The sequence below is a fragment of the Astatotilapia calliptera genome, chromosome 22 (genome assembly GCF_900246225.1).
Source record: "Astatotilapia calliptera chromosome 22, fAstCal1.2, whole genome shotgun sequence".
In the NCBI taxonomy this organism is placed as follows: domain Eukaryota; kingdom Metazoa; phylum Chordata; class Actinopteri; order Cichliformes; family Cichlidae; genus Astatotilapia; species Astatotilapia calliptera.
Window position 1 is genome coordinate 2415302 of NC_039322.1, and position 23555 is coordinate 2438856.

The 23555-nt window shown below is 41.0% G+C and overlaps 3 protein-coding genes across 4 annotated transcripts; 1 reads left to right on the top strand and 2 right to left on the bottom strand.

Annotated features, from left to right (window-relative positions):
* Positions 1-765: 765 nt before the first annotated feature.
* tatdn1 (TatD DNase domain containing 1) lies at positions 766-5171 on the bottom strand. The gene is made up of 13 exons (XM_026156343.1): positions 5148-5171; positions 4928-5021; positions 3749-3814; positions 3620-3669; positions 3062-3125; positions 2835-2978; positions 2656-2698; positions 2192-2277; positions 2070-2110; positions 1688-1764; positions 1537-1607; positions 1144-1270; positions 766-1020 (listed from the first exon to the last, which is right to left on the bottom strand). The coding sequence occupies exons 2-13, from the start codon at positions 4998-5000 to the stop codon at positions 918-920; spliced, it is 945 nt and encodes a 314-aa protein (XP_026012128.1). The 5' UTR covers positions 5001-5021; positions 5148-5171; the 3' UTR covers positions 766-917.
* ndufb9 (NADH:ubiquinone oxidoreductase subunit B9) lies at positions 4467-8436 on the top strand. 2 transcript variants are annotated; one of them, XM_026156345.1, is made up of 4 exons: positions 4467-4549; positions 6951-7143; positions 7337-7450; positions 8066-8436. In XM_026156345.1, the coding sequence occupies exons 1-4, from the start codon at positions 4527-4529 to the stop codon at positions 8195-8197; spliced, it is 462 nt and encodes a 153-aa protein (XP_026012130.1). In that variant the 5' UTR covers positions 4467-4526; the 3' UTR covers positions 8198-8436. The 2 variants fall into 2 exon arrangements, with proteins under 2 accessions (XP_026012130.1, XP_026012129.1); XM_026156344.1 differs by lacking the exon at positions 4467-4549 and adding an exon at positions 5223-5373.
* Positions 8437-9169: 733 nt separating this feature from the next.
* LOC113014669 (angiopoietin-related protein 7-like) lies at positions 9170-22583 on the bottom strand. Its single transcript, XM_026156342.1, has 10 exons — positions 22523-22583; positions 21360-21422; positions 20234-20322; positions 15174-15315; positions 12878-13683; positions 11573-11807; positions 11355-11489; positions 11035-11251; positions 9774-9969; positions 9170-9645 (listed from the first exon to the last, which is right to left on the bottom strand). The coding sequence occupies exons 5-10, from the start codon at positions 13508-13510 to the stop codon at positions 9499-9501; spliced, it is 1563 nt and encodes a 520-aa protein (XP_026012127.1). The 5' UTR covers positions 13511-13683; positions 15174-15315; positions 20234-20322; positions 21360-21422; positions 22523-22583; the 3' UTR covers positions 9170-9498.
* Between the last annotated feature and the right edge of the window lie 972 nt (positions 22584-23555).

Genomic DNA, 23555 nt, shown 5'->3' on the forward strand with positions numbered 1-23555 from the left:
TAAAAACAAACACATTTCAAAGACTTTGGGATTTCCGAACATCTCGAGGATCCACAAAAGTTGTGGGAAAATATTCTATGGACGGAGAAAACTGAAGACAAAAGTTAAAAACTTGAACTTTTTGAAAGGTACAAATACAAATACTGTTACATCTGGCATTAAACTAAGGCAGCTTTTCATAAAAAGAAGGTCATATAAACAGTCAAACACGGTGGCGGTAATGTGATGGTCGGGGGCTGCTTTGCTGCTTCTGGACCTGGATGACTCCCGTAACTGATAGAATCATAAATTCTGTTGTCTTCCAGAAAGTCTTTCAAGCTCAAGAGCGCTCAAGTTATGCAGCAGCACAATGATAGTGACACACCAGCAAGTCCACCCCTGCATGGCTTAAAAACACAAACCTCTGAGAATGCTTTTGATGGACTTCAGCATGACTCTAAAACAAGCTGACTGAATTAAAATCATTTTGCAAAGAACATTTGGCCAAAGACTCATCACCAGGTACTGAAAACAGCTGATTTTAGCTCTTGTTGCAAATGTTGGCACAGCCAGTTTATTAGGTTTTGTATAACTTTTTATATTAATAAATTAACATTTGAAAACTGCATTTGCTTGGGTTACTTTTGTATAATATTAAAACTTGTTTGATGATCTGAAGCAAAAGCACTGTAGGGGTACTTGAACAATCACAAACATCAAAGCTTTTTGTGTGGTTTGAATAAACTCATTAACATTTATGTTTTTCTAAACACGACAACTGATGTGTTCCTTATGAAAAAAATATGTTTATTGTGCACTAACAGAGGACTGTAAACACAAATAATATAACAGTATAAGTGGTTTGTCCTGAGGCGCACAAACAGATTCATAAAAGAATATTAATGACACATCGGTGAGTCTGATGATGTCATTTATTATCAGCTTGAGCTGAAGAAGACTTTGACAGTGTTGTTATAGATTGTGTTGCCCAGCTCCAGTGGATCCTCCTCCCTCGCTGCTGCCATCACCTCCAGGACTTGTCTGCAAGAGACAAATAGTGAAATCTTAAAATTAAAGGTCTATTGTGTTTAACAATATTCATGCTTCAGTGCGACGTCTGATTGTATCCATTGATTTATAAAGCGTTTCCCTTTAGTGACTCACATGATATGACAGGGCTCATTCCGGTCCTTCAGGCAGTGTCCTGCCTCCCACTTCTTCTTTGTGGGAAATGTAGTTTTAACACATTTGGACCCGGCATGAGTGTTCTTCACACCACACCACGGGGCGTCTGGAAATGAGCAGGAAGGTGGAAATCCATAAATAACATGAATGTAGCATTTAAAGAACTGTAACATCAGCAAAATATTTCTATAAAGTGAGCACAAACCTATTTAATCTAATATATTCCCTCTTATTGGTGATACAGCTTCAACAAGAATATAAAACCAATGACTCCAGAGCTTTAAGAAAACTTTATATTAAAGGTTCACTGTGTGATCAAACTCAGGCCACATTCTGCCAAAAGCTTTAAAATAAACAGACGGTGTGACTCACCTGTTTCTATCATGAGCCTCTCTGTGGGGATGGACTTCATAGCTTCAATATTGGCCTCTGTTTTCAAGGAACTGAAAGATATGGAAGTGAGACTCAGTGTGATTCAGGTCACGTTCAAGGAAACCGAATAACATTTCTCAGATTATCCCACCATCCATTTATTCCAATATAGAGGTCCAGGTCAATGAGAGCAGCAGCATCTTCTGCAGTTCCATCAAACGAGTGGACCTGAAATTCAAATGAGCAATGACGCAGAAGAATTTTGATCAGATTCATTCATAAAGTGACTCAGTGGCTTTTTAAATATGCAAACTAGTTTTATTGAATGAAATCAGGTTTGTTTGTGAATTTATCCCAACAAAAGTATTAACTTCACAGAATTTTACATTTTAGGTCCTTAATCTGTTCAGTTTACATCGAGTATTGTAACCTGTCACAGAAATAATTCACTTTTACACAGGTTGTTTTTGCATCTCCAGGATTTGGAAAGCATATCCTCCTCTGTCTATGATATTTAGATATATCATCCTTACCACTCCTCCAACACATCGGTCCCGATTTCTCTTCATGATGTCTGTGGAAACAAAAACAGTTGAATGTTTCGCATAAAAATCAAATTCCTGAACCAGATCAGGTGTCTGCTTCACAAACCTACCAATGAACTCCTGATGGGAGTTTCTGCAGTGGAGGAACATGGGCAGCTTGGTCTCCTCCGCCAGGTCAAACTGCTTCTCAAAGTATCTGCAACACACCAGAAGGAGCAAATTGAGGCACAGGAAACAAAAGTCCACGAGGGCCATTTAAGCTAAAGGCCATTTTCTTATAGACTTCTAAAGAAAGCAGGTTAAAGGTACTTTCACTTTTCAGACTCGGAAACAATCTGCAAGTCTGTGGAGTCATAAATGAACCATAATGTTTATTAGAAGGAAATTAGAAGGAAATCTTCAGGGGAAAAAAAGCTTTTAGACTTTTTGGCACATCTATCAGGTTTCACTGGTAACTTTAAGGATGCAGTCACTATTAAAATTCCCAATGTGGCCTTAAAAAATGGCCGCCGAGTGGCAAGTTTTGCTTCTAGAAGGCCGTTTTTCAAAACTTGTGAAAATCACACAAACTTACTTGAGCTGAGTTTCTTTTGAGCAAAATTCCAGCCTGTCAAAATCTGAAACGAGGAGAAAAGAAACATATTCATAGTTGAACGCTAAGAGTGGGTAACCCACAGAGTGAAAAATAAATAAGGTGTAAATGAAGACTTATTTCTGTCATGTACATTCATACACGTGCTCGTGTACACACACCCAGTCCACACTCTCCGATGGCCACCACCTTTCCTCTGTGTGCTGCTGCCAGCTCCCTCAGCCCAGTTAAATACTGGGATTCTCCATTCTGCTCAAACTCACCGCACCGGGTGGGATGGCAGCCGACCGTGCAGTAGAACTCATCTGTGATGAAGGAGGGGGCTTGTTAAAGGTGAGACGCTCCAGCACGGAGGGAAACATTAGGTAGGTTTGGCTGTCATTATTACCTCTGGTCTCAGCTAGTTTAAGAGCTTCCCTGCTGTCGTCAAGGCTCCCCCCTGTGATCATAAACTGCAGTGAAGCAACAGATAAAACACGCAATCATTACAACTGAGAACAAATAACTTTCAAATTACACATTTCCAACATACACAAAAAAGAGTAACTATGAGTTTATATTATGTTTTATATCTGCATCGGCATCCTGACTACTTGCACCACAATTCTTTAGCATATATAATAAGGCTCAGCATGATAGAGTATACCGGCTTATATGTTGAGTGTACTTAAAATGTAGGTGAGGCTTTTTTTTGTTCTTGTTCTTCTCTTCTTTCCCTCATCGCCCAGTCCATATCAGGGAGTGAAATAAATGAGGGTTTTGTCCGGGATATTAACACTCATAAACATCTCCAACAGCTATTAGCCAAACTGTTGCTGTAAAAATCTCTATCATCCCAGAATTTCACGATGACCTTTTTAAAACAAATGAACACTGCAGCGATCCCTGAAGTCATGGCTATGATTAAAATACATGAGGCTTCATCAAAGTGATGGACACAGCATACCTTTTCAACTCCTACTTTGAGAGCTCGGTCAATGATCTCATTGAAGTCATCTGTCAGGAAAACGTGAGACTCAGAAAAACATCATGTGAACAGCCCCACAGTGAAAATAAGAGTGAAGCAGTAGCTCACCGTCATGTTTCTGCTTCCCTCTGTAGAGTCCTCTGAACATGGGATCTGTCAGATTCACCCCGATGTCTGAACAGCAAGAGGTCAGGATTTATCTACATGTACTGACTCACAGAGTGTTACTGATTGTATCTTTGGAATTAAAGCATCACAGTATTGGTACCAGCATCATGTGAGAGAAGCTCTGAGGTCACGTTATACAATAACACTGAACACATTTAGCAGTAATGGATACTTTACTTACAGACAATAGAAACACACTGGAAATACAGTCATATAACAAAACGAGTAATTACAGATTACAGATTATCTGTCTTTAGCCTACAACATAAAAAACTATAATAAACACCTAAATTCTACAACAGTCATGAACTGAGTTTAATAACAATTATTAGTTTTAAAGAATTTATTTCACTCCATTGGTAATCTTTATAGTGACTCACTGCGAGGTGCCGCATACTTTAAATACTTCTTTGACATACTTTGAAGCAGAGGTAGGTTTTCATTAAGCAATTACTAGATGATTCTTTCAGAAATATTACCAATTAACAATTTTCTGTCAGCTAAGTTACTAAATTGCTTGGACACATCTAAGTACACTGAGAACTGCTCTGCTTTTTAGACATTTCCATTTTGTAGTCGTTAATATTTAAATGAGAGATGAGCTGCTGGGTGTACTGATTTGCATCATTTTATCTCAGTTGATTTTAACTTTGTGTAGCTAGGACTACAACCCTACACAGCTTACAGCTGTCCTTAATGAAGAGCAACCACAGGCTGTATGCAGAGGAGCTTCACGGACAGGTAAAGGGTTTGACTTGGTTAAATCTAATATATGGACCAGCACAGAGCTCATGCTGTGCTATAGCTTCTTCATTGCCAGCACAACAGCACCAACTGCTGATCAGCTGATCAGTCTACTGTGAGCTGCCATCATGGCAGCTGAACTACTGTAAACCTGAAATAAAGTGCCCGTTATACTGTATTCCTGCACAGCTGTGAGCCTGTCACTCAGTCTGTTCCTGCTGTGTTGTCATTTTCAAGAAGCTAACTTATTAGCACTGATGCTAACAAAACATGCAGGCTGCTCCGTTTAATAACCGTCAGCGGCAGCCAGTGACACTCGCTCTCTTCTACCTTTTCTGGTAGGGTTTAACAGGCGATAAAGCAGAGGCGACTTACCAATGAATTTGTTTTGTGTCATGGTTGAAATTCTCCCAGAAAGAACTACACATGCAGCTCTCACCAATCCCATAATGCCGCAATACCGTAATAACTGTAACAGACCGGATCACTGTTACTGAAAAAGATTTTCGGCTACTCTTCTCATCTTATCCAAACATTTTAGACAATATCGAAAACATTTCGACGCGTGAAGATAATTTACACTTGTATAACTTACACTTAATGCGTGACCAAAAAGAAATGTAATATATTCGCGCTGCTTTTTTTTTTATATTTACGGGTTTAGCTTCCAGATGCCACAAAATCCCAGAATCCTTCGCGCTGCTCGGTGAGAAGGTGACAGGGACGGCTAACATGGCCTCTGCCTATCTCACTCACCAGCAGAAAGTGCTGCGGCTTTACAAGAAGTCCTTGAGACACCTCGAGTCGTGGTGCATATTTAGGTAAGAAGGGCTTCTTAGTTAGTGTGGGACTGTGGAAAAATATAGAATATCGGTGTTTTACATGCAGTAAGTTCATTGTCCTGCTAAGCTAACAGCGAAGCTAGCCGCTGCTAAGCCAGGTCACTCATTCCTCAAGTCTGACAGTTACACCTCCAAAGTGTTAGCTTTGTTTCTCCACTTGTCATTCAGATGGGAATGTGCGTAAGAGATCGCGAAGTTGCAATAGTTTCATTTTAATCTTTTTGAGCAGGAGTCAGTATATGTTACTTGTATTTACATGGCGCCAGCTAGCGTCAAAAGCAGCTAATAATAAAGTTCTAGCTGAGCTCCCACTTGGCTCAGCTGCAGACAGGTTATTAAACACATTACTCTACTTAATCATCAGAGGCACTAGTCTAAACTTTATGTGGAAAATACTCCAAAGTTAGTTGTCATGATGTTTAATATTTAGGATAATTAGTATTCATTCAGTCACTCGGATGTAGCGTTATTTGTGTCAGTTCTGGTCTATGTGAATAAATGAAAGGCTTTCATTGGTGAAAGATCAATACATACAGTTAGGTCAGTAAGATTTTGGACATTTATCCATCCATCCGTCATCTTCTATTTATATGGAGTTAGGTTGTGGTGTCAGCAGGCTAAGTATTCCAGATATCCTTCCCCACACCCATACTTTCCAGTACCTCCTGAGGTGTTCCTAGATCACATGAGATCTCCAACGAGTTCTGAGTCCACCCCAGGGTTTCTTTCTGGTTTATCAGGAAGCATCCTAACATGATGCCCGAGCGACTTTGACCATCTCCTTTTACCACACGGGAGCAGCGTCTCTGCTCCAAAATCTGTTATGCTGAGCTCAGACATCGTATGGAGGAAACTAGTTTCAGCCTCATGCATTTGAGAGCATACCTTGTCTGTCAGATTTCATTACCATCGGTGAGGTCTGGGGCTCAGACTGGTAAATTGAAAAGTTGGCCTTTCCGCTCTCTTTACCATCCCAGCCTCATACAACACACACATTACTGCTGACGCCACACCAATCCATTGGTCAAACTCGTGCTCCACATTACAGATTTAATATTACACTAGTAGTCAGCCAGTATATAAATTATTATTAGAGTTTTGTGCTTGTTTAGAAATATAACCTGCCTGCAGGAGCTTCACATTATGAAAAGAGATGGACAGAAGAATCAGTATCAGGGTTTTAATGTGAATCACCATGTTACCCACGTCAGCATAGTCTTTCTAATGAGGATTGAAGGCTGCTCATTTAAGTTGAGATGTTATTTATGTTGATTGCAAGAACAATAATATATATTTTCATTTTAGAAAAAGTAAAGAGAAAATAGTTCATTTTCCTTCTTTAGAGTTTGTTTTTAAAATGTTTTGCACTGATGATATTAAGTTTTAAGAAAAGTCTTATTGTCTGTTTTATAGATAAAATTCATATGTAATGTTTCTGTTAGTATAAAATATCCACATGTTTATATTTTAACACTTTTTTTCTCTTGATGTCATGTAGTTGCTTCAAACATGTTGGTGGTCTCTCTTGAGGTCTGACTGTTGTTTTGTCATTATAGAGACAAGTACCGTTTCTATGCCTGCTTACTGCGGGCTCGCTTTGATGAAAACAAGACTGAGAAGGACATGGTGAAGGCCACCATGATGCTAAAGGCAGGAGAGGAGGAATTCTGGACCAACCAACATCCTCAGCCCTACATCTTCCCCGACTCTCCTGGGGGGACCTCATATGAGAGATACGAGTGCTACAAAGTAAAACAGAGCAACCATGAAATTATTTCGTTCTGTATCTAACTTTCTTTTTTCTGGACCTAACTTCTGGTCTGTTTGAACTAACTGGGAACAATTACAGGAAAACATTTGATGTTAGAAACTTGAAGTGAAAACGCTGGCTGTCCTAATGTTGGATAGAGACGTGTCTGTGAGCTCTGCTTTGTCTCTGTAGGTCCCAGAGTGGGTGCTGGACCACTGGCACCCCTCGGAGAAGGCCATGTATCCTGATTATTTCTCCAAGAGAGAGCAGTGGAAGAAACTGAGGAATCAGAGCTGGGAGAAAGAGGTGGGCAGCAAACATTTACATGCCAGCATTACTTTTGACCTCCTTGTTTAACCTGGTCTCCTTTGCCAATGACAAGAAAGGTGCTACTTCTTGTTTACTGTTCCATATAGCTCAGCTTTTAGACTCTTCTTGGTTTTCTACTCTTGGATTCGTATGACGTCATTGAGAGCAGATAATCCTAGACTTGGTCACAGCTTAACGAGAGCTGAGTTGATTGGTTAACTAGGTTAATTGGTGATTTTAAATTGGCTGTAGGTGTGAATATGAGTCTGTCTCTGGGTGTTAGCCCTGTGATAGGCTTGTCTCTCACCCTATGACATCTGGGATAAGTTCCAGCCCCTCTGCAAACCTGATTGGATAAATGGTTAAGAAACTTGATGGCTGGAGATAAAAGGCTTGTTTTAGACAGGAGGATCTAAGGCCTGTATAAGATAAATAGGAATTATTTTGAACTGTAAGTCATGCAAAGCTATACAAGCAGAGCCCAATGCTGAGAACATGGAGCTGGAACTGAATGTAAGGGTCCCTGTTGATGACAAACTCCAGTAGGTGGCACCAGAGTGCTTTTGTTGGACTGGAAACTTCAGGCCACCATTTCCTTCCTTTTACTTCCAGGTTGCCCAGCTAGAGGCTGAGACCCCTGCTGTTGGACCGAAGTCCGAAGCTCTTCCTCCTGCCCGCAAAGAGGGCGACCTCCCCCCTCTGTGGTGGCAGTTCGTCACCCGTCCCAGGGAGCGCCCCACATAAAGGATCTTTTTCACGTGGGCCTGCTCGTTCCTGCAACCTGAAGAAAATCTCACAACAACAGCATGAAGACAGGCTGACCCGTCATTACCATCTGTCTGTACAGAGTCGTTTCTAAAGGAGTTCACCGGTGCAGGTTGCATTAATTAAGAAAAACAGCCTTTGTGAATTCAGAGTGACTCAGAAGTCCTGTAGATGTACCAGTTAATTCCTGTTCTAATAAATGTGTGTATTAAAACTGACTGTGTGTTTTACTGCAGCTGAAACGTTTGTTTGTCAGACGTTTATTAGGTGTACCTGAAGGTCTGATCGACCAGATCATTTTACATGTTTCAGGAGTAAACAAAGTGACAGTCAGAGCAGTGCCTTAAAATAAATGTTGCTTAACATTTAATTTAACGAAATAGAAAAGGCTCACAGTTCGCTTTTACATATTGAGACAAGCAGAGTTTTTGTAGATCATTAAAGCATTGAAAGGCATTCTAGTCATTATCGGGAGAGTATGACCTTAAATGTCATTAATGTTTAAAAAACCAAACTGAATCCTAAGCTGTTCTCAAACTCTGAGAGTGACCGCACTGACCACAAATCTGTGGTGTTACCGTTGATGGCCACACACACGTGTCCTTGGATCTTGTTAAACTGGCCTTGAGAAAAAATTCCCAAAGCTGTAGGAACCCTGTGAACACGCTCATTAACATGTGGACCTGTGGGTTACTGATGTTAGCTGTGAAATCAAGTGTTACCAGTTGGTTTCTGTACCAGCTGCTGCTCGTGTTTCAGGAAATCTTCATCCTTTAAATTCCCCCAAACCAACAACGTGGAACTTTCACTACTTTCTGAGTTGACTGTGCGTCTCAGGTTCAAGTCCAGTGGTGTGTCAGTTTGAATTTAAAGTGATTTCAGGGCACTTGGTGTGGTTAAGAAAATCTTTAAGCAAGCATTTTATGATTGATAGAAATCCCTGCAAACAGCTCAAAAATAATCAGTTTTATTCATCATTTATGTTTAAAAAAAAAAAGCAAAAAGTTATACAGAAGGAAATGATGCATTTTTGGGGGAATATTTCCAGTACGTAATTGATTCTGGTACAGTTACTTCTGGAAGCTCTTAGTTGCTCAGCTCAAGTGCTGCTCATTGGGCAATTATTTGTGAAGTTAGTTTGGAAGAAATATCTGAATTAGCTTACATTTCAGTGGCCAATGACTTTTAAAACAGCCTGTGCAGAATCACCAGTCACTTTCTAGAAAAATGTTTTCAAAAATCTGCTGCTGCAGAATTCTTGAGTGTCATTGAGAGTGTTTCTATGGTGACAGGCGTGGCCTGAAGTTATGTGGTCGTGCCATCATGGTGACCGCCTTCAGAGAGTAGAAGTCTGAATCCTTCCAGGAGAACCAAACAATGCCATCTGGCCCCAGCAAGTTCTGAGCTTTCAGAGAGTAGTGCCCCCCCTGATGGAGACACGTGGAAGCATCAGTCTAATTTTACCATCAAACCATTGTTTCTTTTATTTCATACAAATTTACTGTTATTCTCACAATTTCTGGCAGAAAAACAACTTTGTAAGACTAGAACTTACCTTGTAGTAGACACCGTTGAGGTTAGCATAGAAACACTGGTGGAACCACCAGCCAGCGTGGCTGATCTCAGCACAGATGTTGCCCGTGTCTGGTGTGCTGAAACCCTGCAGGTCATGATACCAGCCGAACGAATCCTCCGCTGTCCCGCTGAAACCGGACACATGCAGGCGGTACTGGTTGTCCTCATCCTCGATTCTGCAGCGAGAGGAAAATGATCAAATCAAAACTATTCAAGGTTGGCTGATGATTTACTCCTGTTGTACTGTGCCAAACAGCTACTACTGTTTATAATAAGGTAGATGAAAACCACAAGGTGGAAACGTTAGTGCCTTTTCAGTTTTTATTGCATGTGACAGTTTTCGTTAAATGCAGCTCTGAATATAGTCTGTAAATCTGAATATAGTTCTGGGTCTGCAAAGAGAAGCCAGTGCGGACGTACACCTTCATTCTTTAACCAGCAGGGGGCAGTCTCTTCTGGCAGCACAAAGGTGTCTGGGTGTGTAGAAATCTATAACAGAACAGATCTACCATGCACTTTCAGTTTGAGGTTTTATGTATTGTTTAATCTTCTTTCAGCTGCTCTCTTTAGGGGTAACCACAGCGGACTACCTGCCTCCATCTCACCCTGTCCCCAGTATCCTCCAACACTACACTCGTGCATCTCCTCTGTGCGCTTCCCCTTTCCTCCTGCCTGGCAGCTCCATATTCAACATCCAGTATATTCTCTATTCCTCCTCTGCACAGGCTCAAACCATCTCAGTCTCACCACTCCAACCTTTTTCTCCAACCCTTCAGCATGACCTGTCCTTCTGATGAACTTATTTCTAATCCCGTCCATCCAAGTCACTCCCAGTGAAAATCTTAAGATCTTCATATCTCCTACGTCCAGCTCGGCCTCCTGCCTATTTGTTAGTGCCGCTGACTCCAAACCATAAATCATAAACCGCTCTTATTGAATACAGTAGGATCTTTTTTTTGTAAGTGATGCTCCTCGTTAGTGCCGAAAAGGAGTATAAGGCAGGTTTGCTTTAGGGCGAGCCTGCAGTGACATCAGCAAGTCCCTATTATTTGAGCATGGAGCATCCCTCAGTTCTTCAGTTTTCATCACTTCCTGTTTAAAAACAACAAGACAGTGAAAATCAGACAGACTTCACCACAGGTCTTCATTAACCATCGTTAAGAGCATCTCTCTTACTGAGTAAGTAACTGTCCAGTTCCTATGCATTTACCACCTTTCATTCTTCTATTGTGTCTGTTTACCTGAAAGTGTGGTACAGAGCATGTTTGTGGGCGTGGCTCCAGTCCTGCAGGTCAATGCGGAGGCTGTAGTGGCCCTGGTTAGACAGCCGGTGCAGGTGCTGGTTCCCCAGCCAGTGTTCACCTCGCGGCTCGCCAAAGCCATCACGGTACTCAGACCATCCACGGTTGAAGCTCACTGACCCATCACGGCGCCGCTGCAACACTGTCCAGCCTCCACCTAGTGCACACACACACATAGAATTGTGTAAAGTGTGTGTAGTATCTGAGTGTTTCCATTACTGGCACTAGTATTGCAGGAACTAACACACCAGCTGTCTCACCCTCGGTCTCCATGTCGCAGTAGACCGGCCGGGCGGTGCCTGGTGACAGGACAATGGTGTAAACACCAGAACGACGGACACCGTTGTGATACAGAGACGCACAGTCTGATGGACAGAAAGACAGGGGCTGTACATCTGAAGGGAGACGGACAAAGTTAAAATGTACTGTGAAACATCAAATATCCCACAATTCATCACTGTGTTTGCTGCTGGTGCACCTGGCGGCAGTGTGTCTCGCATGCCGAGTGGTGGCGCAGTCCTGATCACGTTGACCTTGCAGCCCGTGTTGTGACTCATGTGGCGCGCGGTTGCCGACAGGTTTCGGAGCTGCACCTGCAGCTCGTACAGCAGCGCCGCGTGCACGTGGAGCAGCGTGTCGGCCTCGGCGTGACGGCGCTCCAGAGAACGCAACCGCTGGTGAAAGGTTGAGTTTAAGTTAACACTTTCTTCACCCTGAGCAGTGCAATGAGAGAAGATTCACCTTATTGTGTGGTCATAGTGAGGTTAGTCAAATAAATCCCTGAAAAAAGCAAATAGAAAGTAAAAAGAAGCTGAGATGGAGGAAGCTGGTTACCTTTTAGTCAACTTCAGCTTGCTTCATTTGTGTGTTATAAAAAGCCAACGTACCATCATTTTACTTTGAATGTTATTATAATGGGAACAACAGTAACTAAATATAGCCCTCTGCTTAATAAAAGTGGGGTCAGCTGATCTCTAAGATGAACAGTAACACAATTTAAAGAGTAATTCATTCTACCAGGTGTTCCACAGGGCTCAGTGCTCAGACCACTGCTGTTTAATATCTACATGTTTCCTTAGACAAAAAGTTAACCACTTCAGCTGCTACTGAGCTCTAGACTGAGGAGGAAGGTTTGGCGGAAACGTAATATCCAAATGCCTCTGTGACCGAACTTAATGTTGAAACTTGGTTTTATAGGTACATAATATTATTTGTTCTAATTAATTATTTATTAGTTTTAGAAGCCTGCAAGGATCCATTGTGGGTTGGGCAGACTGAGAATAATGTAGGACCCCGGCCTGCAGCTAATCCTGTTAGCGTTCAGGGTTAATGAGGACTTAGTGAGTGTCAAGACAGAGAGATATAGCGAGATAAAGGAGAGCGTTGTATTTACCTGCATGAGTAATGTTCTTCACCCATTTAGATAAAAATCTTTTTTATTTCACTTTATTTTATTTATTTTATTTTTTAAACTCCAAAGTTTAAAACATGTGTTTCCTGTTTCACTTTGTTCACTTTAATCGTGCATATGTTGTTCTTCTCTGTGTTTGGAGGATTTATTTTTCTCTTTTCTTCAGCACTAATTATAAGTAATCACACTACTAGAGACTAACTGTACTTTTTTCACTCAAACTGATTTCTTGAATCAGGATTTATTTCTTTGCTTTGGAGATATAACATCACACTCTTTTTTTTAAGCCCACGTGTCTCAAAATACAAATCTGTTCTTTACAAAGTTCAACACGACATCTCATGAATGTGGAGTAGACAGCAGGAAGTCTACCTGCATCTCCAGGGCCTTGACTCGATGCCGGTGGTTCCTCAGCTCCTCCTGGAGCCCTGACATCGTCTCTTTCAGCTCTTCCAGCTGCTCCTTTCTGTTTTCGTTCTCATGGAGCCAATAGGAGACGTCGTCTGTACACCGGAACATGTCTGGGCAGCGTTTTTGAGAATTTCCTACAGGAGGAAGTGTTGCCGTCAGTCGGCATTGTCCGTTAGACATCAGCTGACTGCTGAACTCGCCGCACTCTGACGCTGATGAATTGCTGACAGTCTGGTTGAAGGTTTGGTTGGTGCTATCTTCAGCGCCAGTGTTGTCATTGCGTATCACCAGTGGGGCGTCAGGGGTCAGGTCGGTAAGCGTTTCCGTAAAGGAGGTAAGAGGATGCCAGTCAGCATCCTCATAGTGGTCCTTTCTCATATCTGGCTCGTCCCAGTTTGTCTCCATGCTCGTGTCCCGTATGTCCCTGTTTGTTTGGATATTCCTGTCCGGTGCATCGGTGTCGGTTTCTGTGAGGGTGTTGGGGTGGGCATCATCATCATGGGTAACATCTGAGACCAGAAAGTCACCGTCGACAGGCCGAACGCACCAAACAACCAGTAAGAAATAAAATATTAACACTTCAACCCGCTTCATTCTGAACAAATGGCTCCTCCTTCCTGGCTGTTCACTTGTATCCGAGACAAATTCAGTTTACTGGTAAAATCAGTTTCAGTTACTGAGTCGGGATCAGACTCTGACATCATCGCAGAAAGATGCGGCCCAGATTTCACCCAAACGTAGGCATTAGGTCCAAAACTGTGGGAGATCTGAAAGAAAAAGTAAAATAAGGTTTATTGTGACCTCTAAACTCAGAGCCACACCAGCCAGGTTTCTGTGAATGTGCGAACCCGATCCAAAACAATGAATGTGGTTTAGAGTGGAGCCACTGTTTTGAACTGAATCAGTACATAATCAAAAGCCATCCAGGAACAAATGAACTTCTTCACATCAGTCTTACAGCTCGTCTGTTAAGATTTCTGTTTTGTTGTGCCAAAATAACATTTCACAGGCATCTTAGATTAGATTAGATTAGATGAAACTTTATTTATCCCTCGGGTGGGTTCCTACAGGAAATTCAGTTTCCAGTAGCACAGCACCAACAGAAGTTGCAGAATGTGAGCAGGAATAACCATATATACACACATATATAAATACAGAGTATATAATAGGGATGAACAGAATAAACAGGAATAAGAATACAAGGGAATTGCACATTTCAACTATTGTGTGTCTATTGAACTGTTGGATATTTAAAAATCTCATAAATATTGCACAGTGAAAAAGGCACTACAGCTCAGTTGTTCCCGCCCTCTTTCCCCCCCTGTGTCCCCTCCCTCTCCCCTCCAGCGAGGAGTTAAATGGTTTGATGGTGTGTGGGACAACGGAGAGAAGGCTTGGTGGATATTCAGAATTTAAAAAGGCTTTTTCCATCTAGATGACGATGCTTGTTTAATTTTGAATGTTTTACCTTCAGCAGGCCTCTTCCTGCAGCCTTTACACCTAAAACATGGGTGGACTTTGGCCTAAAAACATTCTCATATATCATTTAATGTACCAGGTATATGTAAGCACACGTGTTGGGGCAAGTTGAGAGTTTTGCCTTTTGCACACAACAACTACAATCTGACCTTTTGTTGTTATTCCCCAACACAAACAGAGCAGACATTAAATAGCCTCAAGCTGCAAACTTTTTTAATATAACCTATGTAATGACCTCCTATAGGAATAGTGCAGATAATGCACAAGTGGTCAAGTGGGCCTCATGTATGCAGTCTGTATGCTTCACCCAGGCTCCACCCTTTACCTAAACCAAGTACTTCTGTTAGCTGTTGTCAGCTAGATGAGAGAAATACTAAACTGAATTATGTAGCATAAGAAACAAGTTTAGCTTTATTTATAAAGTAGGAATTATAAAGATCAGAGACAAAAAACTTGTATTAGTGCTGCAGTGCCGAAGATGGTCAAACTGTGAAGGAGGAGTAAAAGTTGATGAAAACTCATTAACATACTGCGCTGAACACTGAATCTTGTAGCTTTGACAAAAAAACTGAATGAGTGCCGACTCTGAGTGTCTGTCCTCAACAGGTTTTTGCAGTGATTTTCTTAGATTTAAATCAGGTAAAACTAATCCTCCTAAGAAAACCTGATAAGTTTGAGATAATGTGTAATAAAAGTGTAACAGCAGTACACCAAACGATTAAACCTGCTGAGCTGACTACAGATCATTTTATATTTAAGCTGAACACCACTCTCCTACCTGCTGCCATGTCGCAGTGCTGAATTCAGCTGAATGGAAAAGTGTCAGGACAGCCAGGAAAGCAGCATGTGTGTCTGTTTGTTCAGCACCGGGTATGACATCGTATCCTTATAATCCTCTAATGAGATTGGCAGCCAGTGGCCTGGAAAGTAATAGATTACATATAATGGGATTAGAGTAATGTGACAACAAGTTACAGTAATTGCATTACAGTAAACTAAAGAGGACTTTGTGTGTTTTAACTCTTTGCTTTAAGTGTATTAATTTTTTTGTGCTTTTACCGATCAGGAACTTATTTTGTCCCCTATTCAGTATAAATCTTTGATTTTAGGTGAAGCTTTTTTGACCACGGATAACGCAAACGTGACAAATATTATTGAGAAAATTTATAATTTAAAGAACTGATGTGTTTAAATATCAAACAAATCTGAAACCTTGTGGGATTTTGACCAACTGGAATTTTTTTGTACTCTGGGCACCTCAAAGTGATTCGTGTTTCCTCCTGCGACAGGACAAGGCATCTTTCAGTTGTTAAGCAAACATCACCACACTATGGAGACACAAATGAGTTGCTGCTACAGGCTACAGACGGATGTAATTGTAACAGCAATCTGAAATACCTCTAAAACTCACTCAGCTGTCAGATTCAGCTGTGCTTCATTTTTAAATGTTAACATTATGATAAAACTACCTGATAATTTATAAGACTGTCTTTCTGCTAATGCTCTTACTGTGAATATTAATTCCAGATCTCTAAAACTGTCCAATTTCAGTATATTTATTGTCTTTGTTGAGTGTCGTCTCTCTCTCACACACACACACACACACACACACACACACACACACACACACACACACACACACACACACACACACACACACGCGCAGAATATAACAACTGGAAGTTTCCGGCTTTTTTAATACTGTCACTATCTTCAATTTGAGTCCAACTGACTACTTTTTCCATCAGACCATTAGCTCTTCGTTTTATCCCCAAGAACACTTGAGAGTTTTTAATGGACTGAATGTTCAAGGCTGTTTCCGCCTTTAATGGGTTTCTGTTTACCGTTTACCTCCACAAGCTGCTCCGTTTGTTCCATTAGAGAAACAGAAAGAACTGGAAAAAAGCACCGGTGTCACGATGCTCTCAAAACGGACTTTAGATTTATGTTTGACTTTCAGAGCTTTGATTTATGCTTAAATTGCTTTCAACACAAAAGTTATTTGAAATAATGTGACATGCTGCAAGTGATAAGATTAAAAAACTCTGTTGTATTATGATAATACTGTGAGTAAGGGCTTATCACGGGAGAACAAAAGCTCCTTTGATGTTGATGCCTTAAGCAAACCATAAGCAAACACTTCAGAACAGGTGGTGTTGGTGTGTGGGTGGTGCTTCCTTTGCTTTCACTAACTGTTAATTGCTGCATAGAGATACAGAAACTACTTGGTTAGCACAGGAAGAGATGAGCAAAATATTGTATGATTTTTGATAAATGTGACGCTATTCCGTCTGTCATGACAGCAGCTGAAGTGCTGAGTTAGAGTGCAGTATGGTGAGTAAAAACACAAAAAATGTATACATTTAATTAGTACCAACAGTTGCTTTTGGATGTTTAGTGTTGAGGTTTTTTCTTTTCTTTTTCTTTTTTTTGTTGAGGTTTTTTCTACCCTTCATCCACCTGGACATCCTCCCCACACTAAACGACTGGCGTTCCCTCTGGGATGATTCATGCAACCACTAGAGGGTGGTGTGATTTACAGTTTTTCTGAATTGCTAAAACACTAAATCCCATTGTAAAAACTAATCTGTCAACTATGAAAACTCTTTCGTCAAATTAACCTCACAGTTGCCAAAATCTTAAACACTATTCATCTGCTGAGGACACCATTTGCAAATCTGAATCTCCCGTTTACCAAAACTCTAAACACATTCTCAAACACAAAACACATTCAGCAGTGTGGTGCACTTGTACCCAGAATGGTGCACACAGGCTACAGAAGTTAAACACAACTAACACTGTTTTCATCATTAACACACTACCACTCAAAATTGAAAACACATGTTGCCACCTCTTCTGCTTTTTGCTCGATTGAATACAGCTTCATCCACGGAGATGTATTCATGAGGCCTAACCATTGAGTCAAGCTCCAAGATTCTCTGTACACAACAAACTAACTTTAGTTCTGTAAATGAATAGTATGATGTATACATGTGCTATGCATACAAATATACTTGTAACTAAATAGTATTTTGTTTAGAACTGAAAGACGGCCTCATGAGGGTGGAAGAACACGCACGCGCTCACATCACCAGGAGACACTTATTGTGGATATGGTCCGTCTGAATAATGCAGTTCGACTGCATGAAATACAGCAGTGGATTACAGAAGACAACATACATGTTGAATCTAGCAAAAAGGAGAAGAAAAGGTTGCAATGTCATAGGTCAGCGTGCCATTATTGAACTGCCTGGTCAGCGTGGTGGAAACGTACCTATCTGTGCTGCCATCAGCAGCTATGGGGTTCTCCACAGTCTGTTACTGTTGGGCCGCACAACACCGAACTTCTAGCAGCATCCCTGGAGGGTCTACGGGATGCTTTGCTCGAGTAGAGAGATCACGAGCAGGCAGAGCTTCCCTTATCATTTGGGACAACGTGAGCTTTCACCGAGGTCCAAGAATATGCAACTGGTTTCACAATGAGCATTTTTATCAATCTGTTTCTTCCACCATACTTCCCCTTTTGAACCCTATCAAGGAGTTTTTCTCAGCATGGAGATGGAAAGTACAGTGGGGCAAAAAAGTATCTAGTCAGCCACCGATTGTGCAAGTTCCCCCACCTAAAATGATGACAGAGGTCAGTAATTTGCACCAGAGGTACACTTCAACTGTGAGAGACAGAATGTGAAAAAAAAATCCATGAATCCACATGGTAGGATTTGTAAAGAATTTATTGGTAAATCAGGGTGGAAAATAAGTATTTGGTCAATAACAAAAATACAACTCAATACTTTGTAACATAACCTTTGTTGGCAATAACAGAGGTCAAACGTTTACTATAGGTCTTTACCAGGTTTGCACACACAGTAGCTGGTATTTTGGCCCATTCCTCCATGCAGATCTTCTCGAGAGCAGTGATGTTTTGGGGCTGTCGCTGAGCAACACGGACTTTCAACTCCCACCACAGATTTTCTATGGGGTTGAGGTCTGGAGACTGGCTAGGCCACTCCAGGACTTTCAAATGCTTCTTACGGAGCCACTCCTTTGTTGCCCGGGCGGTGTGTTTTGGATCATTGTCATGTTGGAAGACCCAGCCTCGTTTCATCTTCAAAGTTCTCACTGATGGAAGGAGGTTTTGGCTCAAAATCTCACGATACATGGCCCCATTCATTCTGTCCTTAACACGGATCAGTCGTCCTGTCCCCTTGGCAGAAAAACAGCCCCATAGCATGATGTTTCCACCCCCATGCTTCACAGTAGGTATGGTGTTCTTGGGATGCAACTCAGTATTCTTCTTCCTCCAAACACGACGAGTTGAGTTTATACCAAAAAGTTCTACTTTGGTTTCATCTGACCACATGACATTCTCCCAATCCTCTGCTGTATCATCCATGTGCTCTCTGGCAAACTTCAGACGGGCCTGGACATGCACTGGCTTCAGCAGCGGAACACGTCTGGCACTGCGGGATTTGATTCCCTGCCGTTGTAGTGTGTTACTGATGGTGACCTTTGTTACTTTGGTCCCAGCTCTCTGCAGGTCATTCACCAGGTCCCCCCGTGTGGTTCTGGGATCTTTGCTCACCGTTCTCATCATCATTTTGACCCCACGGGATGAGATCTTGCGTGGAGCCCCAGATCGAGGGAGATTATCAGTGGTCTTGTATGTCTTCCATTTTCTGATGATTGCTCCCACAGTTGATTTTTCACACCAAGCTGCTTGCCTATTGTAGATTCACTCTTCCCAGTCTGGTGCAGGTCTACAATACTTTTCCTGGTGTCCTTCGAAAGCTCTTTGGTCTTGGCCATGGCGGAGTTTGGAGTCTGACTGTTTGAGGCTGTGGACAGGTGTCTTTTATACAGATGATGAGTTCAAACAGGTGCCATTCATACAGGTAACGAGTGGGGGACAGAAAAGCTTCTTACAGAAGACGTTACAGGTCTGTGAGAGCCAGAGATTTTCCTTGTTTGAGGTGACCAAATACTTATTTTCCACCCTGATTTACCAATAAATTCTTTACAAATCCTACCATGTGGATTCATGGATTTTTTTTCACATTCTGTCTCTCACAGTTGAAGTGTACCTCTGGTGCAAATTACTGACCTCTGTCATCATTTTAGGTGGGGGAACTTGCACAATCGGTGGCTGACTAAATACTTTTTTGCCCCACTGTATACGACGAAACCCTCACACAAAGGAAAATCTACTTCAAGCAATGAATGGGGCATGGTGAGATGGGAATCTTGCCAGGGCTGGATTCGGCATGCTAAAGGATGCTTTCCTTGCTGCATTGCAAGGGAGACCATAACATATAATGTGGATGAAGTCGTGTGGCCTGACCCAGCACAGAGATGCTGAGGCAGATGAAATTATCTGAATATGCTGTAAAAATATATATATTTTTATGTATATGTAACTTTTTTATTGCAGTTTTTTTTGTTAAAATGTGAGTGCAAGAATAAATGAATGAATAGATGATGATTATTTTCCAGCTATCCCACAGCGTTTTGTATTTATTTCTGTTTGCACATTGGCTGGTTTTGTGTGGCTTTTGACAGTAGTGGTTGATTTTGAGAAAAGTTAAAGTAGTTTTGGGTCAAATGTCTGGTTTTGCAAGACAAGTTGAAGGTTTTGTGTGTGTAGCTTGAATTTTACAGTTTGTGTTTAGTGTTTTGGGACAAAGAGATGAGATTTTAGGAAATGTGTTTTAGCAATTCAGAAAAACTGTAATGAAACATGCAACATTTCCTGGAATTAGTGATACCATCACTCACAATGCTAGAGGCTGTTTACACAAACATTTATTAATGATTTCAGTTTCTGTCGTTTAGACTACAAACCTGCTTTTGAAGCCAGGAATCAGACTGCCACGGTCTGTGGTCAAATGGTGTTTGTGTGGAATGCAGGATGTGGACTAATGTTGAACTCACTTGATAAAACAAAAAACAAACAAACAAATGAAAATTAAAAATCTAAATCAAACAGGGCAGGACAATAAATGCAAGTTCAAGGACCCTCCTGGGAAATAAGAGGCACAAAGCACAAGGGGACACTCAGCTAATATATATACAGAAGGGTGATTGGAGCAGAAAGGAGACACCTGGGGGACAGAACTGAACTAAATCAGAATAACAAGCAACAGAAGAAAAGTAAAACATGAAAGCAAAGACAGATGACTATCAAAATAAAGCAGGAAGTGAGTAAACTGATATGACAGACTAACGTACAGATTTAACACAATGTGACACAAGGCGAAGACTCAGATGGTAAACAGATTAAGCCTTAAACAGGATACTAACAGCAGAAACATAACTAAATACGTTTCAACAATAACAAAACTAAGAACCAAATAGAAGACCGGGATGTTAAACAGGCATAAAATGAAACATCTGGATCCAAAACCAGAACCCCTACGGTTCCCCCTGCAGGTAGCTTGCTCTCAGGACTTGAGACCACTTGAGTCCAACTCAAATCAAAGATAAAGACAAAGTGTTGTCTAACTGAATTCTTAGCTGCAAGTTAACTAGTCTGGTTTTCAGAAAATAGAAGATGTTATCTTTCAAATGAACTCCCTCATATTTATTTAGAGTTGTAGTGAAATGTTTTATGTATCTAAATACTTAAAGTAAGGCGTGGGTGCAAGCCAAACCCTAACTTTAAATGAGTCTCTGGTGACTTGATGGATGTTAAAATGTAAAGGTGATAAATGTCAGAGCTCAGTATTCATAAAGAGACGTTCCTGGTGAGTGTTTGGGAGAAGCGGAGGAAGGTAAGGAGGTTAAAGCCATGGTTCCTTCACCTTTCCCATGGTATTACCAGCACCCGTCTCCATCAGGGTCATCATTACAACAGAATTAGTTAAATCACCTGAGACTTAATCAAAACTTCACCTTTGTAGTCATACATTATGGACTCAGACAACAAAAAGATGTGAATGTTTGTGTAGAAGTCCAAACTCTTACTCACACATTTGACCCTCCTCTTCCTCTTTGTTTGAAGATGTCAGTCCGGTGCTAATCGGCTAATATGCTGCAGATATTTACAACACAACAACATCAGCGTCAGCAGTGTGGGGATTTGCCACGGTGTATTTATCTTCACTGATTTTTCTGACTTTATAGTCTGAGAACATCAAGTCTGTTTGTCTGATGGGCACTGCACACAAATCTGTCGATAACAGTCTGAAAGGAGACGGCCACTCGAGAGCGAATCGTCTACCGAGGCCATTGCTCGTTGCTTTTTAAAATAAAGAAAGACATTTACTGGATTCTTCTTTTGCAGATGCTCCATTCCTGCAGCAAATTTCATTAAAATTTTCCTGGTAGTTTTTGTGTAGTCTTATAAACTGATGATTAGAGAAGTGCCACTGAAAATGTACAAACAGGCACAGATGGAAACAGCTCATTATCAGTTTTCTGCTGGTCTGATGTCATAACATGAACACATTATAAACACATTTTAATACTACGATGAGTATGCTCACAGGTCCAATGTATTTGTACCAAATTTAACTATGTTACTTTCTACTTTGGATGCAAATATTAATATCAACATTATATAGTAAGTAATTAAAATAACCAGCTGGTGTGATGATAAAGAGATTTATACAACAATACCTAAAGAATAACCGTCCAACAGCACATCTGCTTAACTGCATATGACTTATGACTAGCTTGCAAAACAAGTATCCCAGATAAAAATACATATGACCTTAATAATAAATAAATGTAACAAATAAATAATAATACAGCAGTAAGAGGAAACCCACAAACAAACATCAGTGTCAAAAATAATAACCACATTACTCCAAGAAACAAGTAAACAAAACAAAACAAGGAGAAAAAAAAAAAAAAAAAAGAAAGAAAGAGTCCCTCCATCTAATGTTAGCCAATCAGACCATTTCTCACTCTGTCACAGTCTGGCAGAGGCAGACTGCATGTATTGTGAAGAGTGGACCCAAAGTGCAGACATGAAGGAACTTGGACCAAAGCTTGAGTATTAACAATAAGCAAGCCGTTTAATACGGCTGATAAAGTACAAAAACAAAAGGCAGATGCACACAAGAAAGAACTTAACTAGAACTAAACTGGGAAAACAAAATGATAAACACAAAAGGCAAAGAACAAAACCTTGAACGGTGCAAAAAACCTAAACATGGAAAATCCTGAAGACATGACGTGGAACAACAGACAACCTGACAAAGAATGAACAGAAACACACAGACTAAATACACACAAGGGTGATTAGGGGAAGTGGAAACACATGGGGAAACAGCTGACACTATTCTGACATAACGAGACAAAGGAAGCAAAGCTGACTACACTGACATAGAACACAGACCTTCAGAATAAAACAGGAAACATGAGACGCAGACAAGACAATATAAACTTGACAACATAAGCAGCATGAAACAGGGAGAGGGAAACTTAAATACAGGGGTAGAAAACACAAAGAGAAACTAATAAACAAATGAACTTAGATACCCTAAAGAACTAAAACATAACATCCAAATGAACTAAAAGTCAAAACGCTGGGTCAAAACACCAGGAACGTGACACACTCTTCAGACTCCTTCAGAACGAACAAGTTCACTGGAGAACCTACAGGGGGGTGACGGTGTGATTGGTTGGAATAGCAGTGTGACCGAATCCTCTGCTCTGGGTCAATCCATCACAAGCTGCAGCTACACTTGCAAATGAACACACAATCACACTGGAGACACCTCGTGCACAGCTTCACAGAGGGAGAGAGATGTAGACTGTTTTTGCTATGCAGTTCTGTGCGCCACTAAGTTAACCTCTATGCTGATCAATATTGCATCACGCAGGAACGGATATAAAGATTGTGGAAGGCGGATGAAGCGTGAATAAGGCAACGTGTTTACTGTGGGGAAGTAACTTTGAAGCAGAGTCAGGACAGGCTTCGTGGTCTGAACATCACGAGTGTCAGCACAGGACTTCAGTACATCTGATGGTTGTTTTTGTCAAACATGTCTGACCCACAAAGCCAAACGCTGACTCTGAAGTTCTTACAGAGGATGCAAGATGTTACAATTAAAATATTAAAAACTAGTTATTTTAATATGCACACAACCCAACAAAAGGACGTTTTACAGCTTCATTAAAAAAGAAAACAAAAATGTCCACAAAAGTCCCCAAGTCT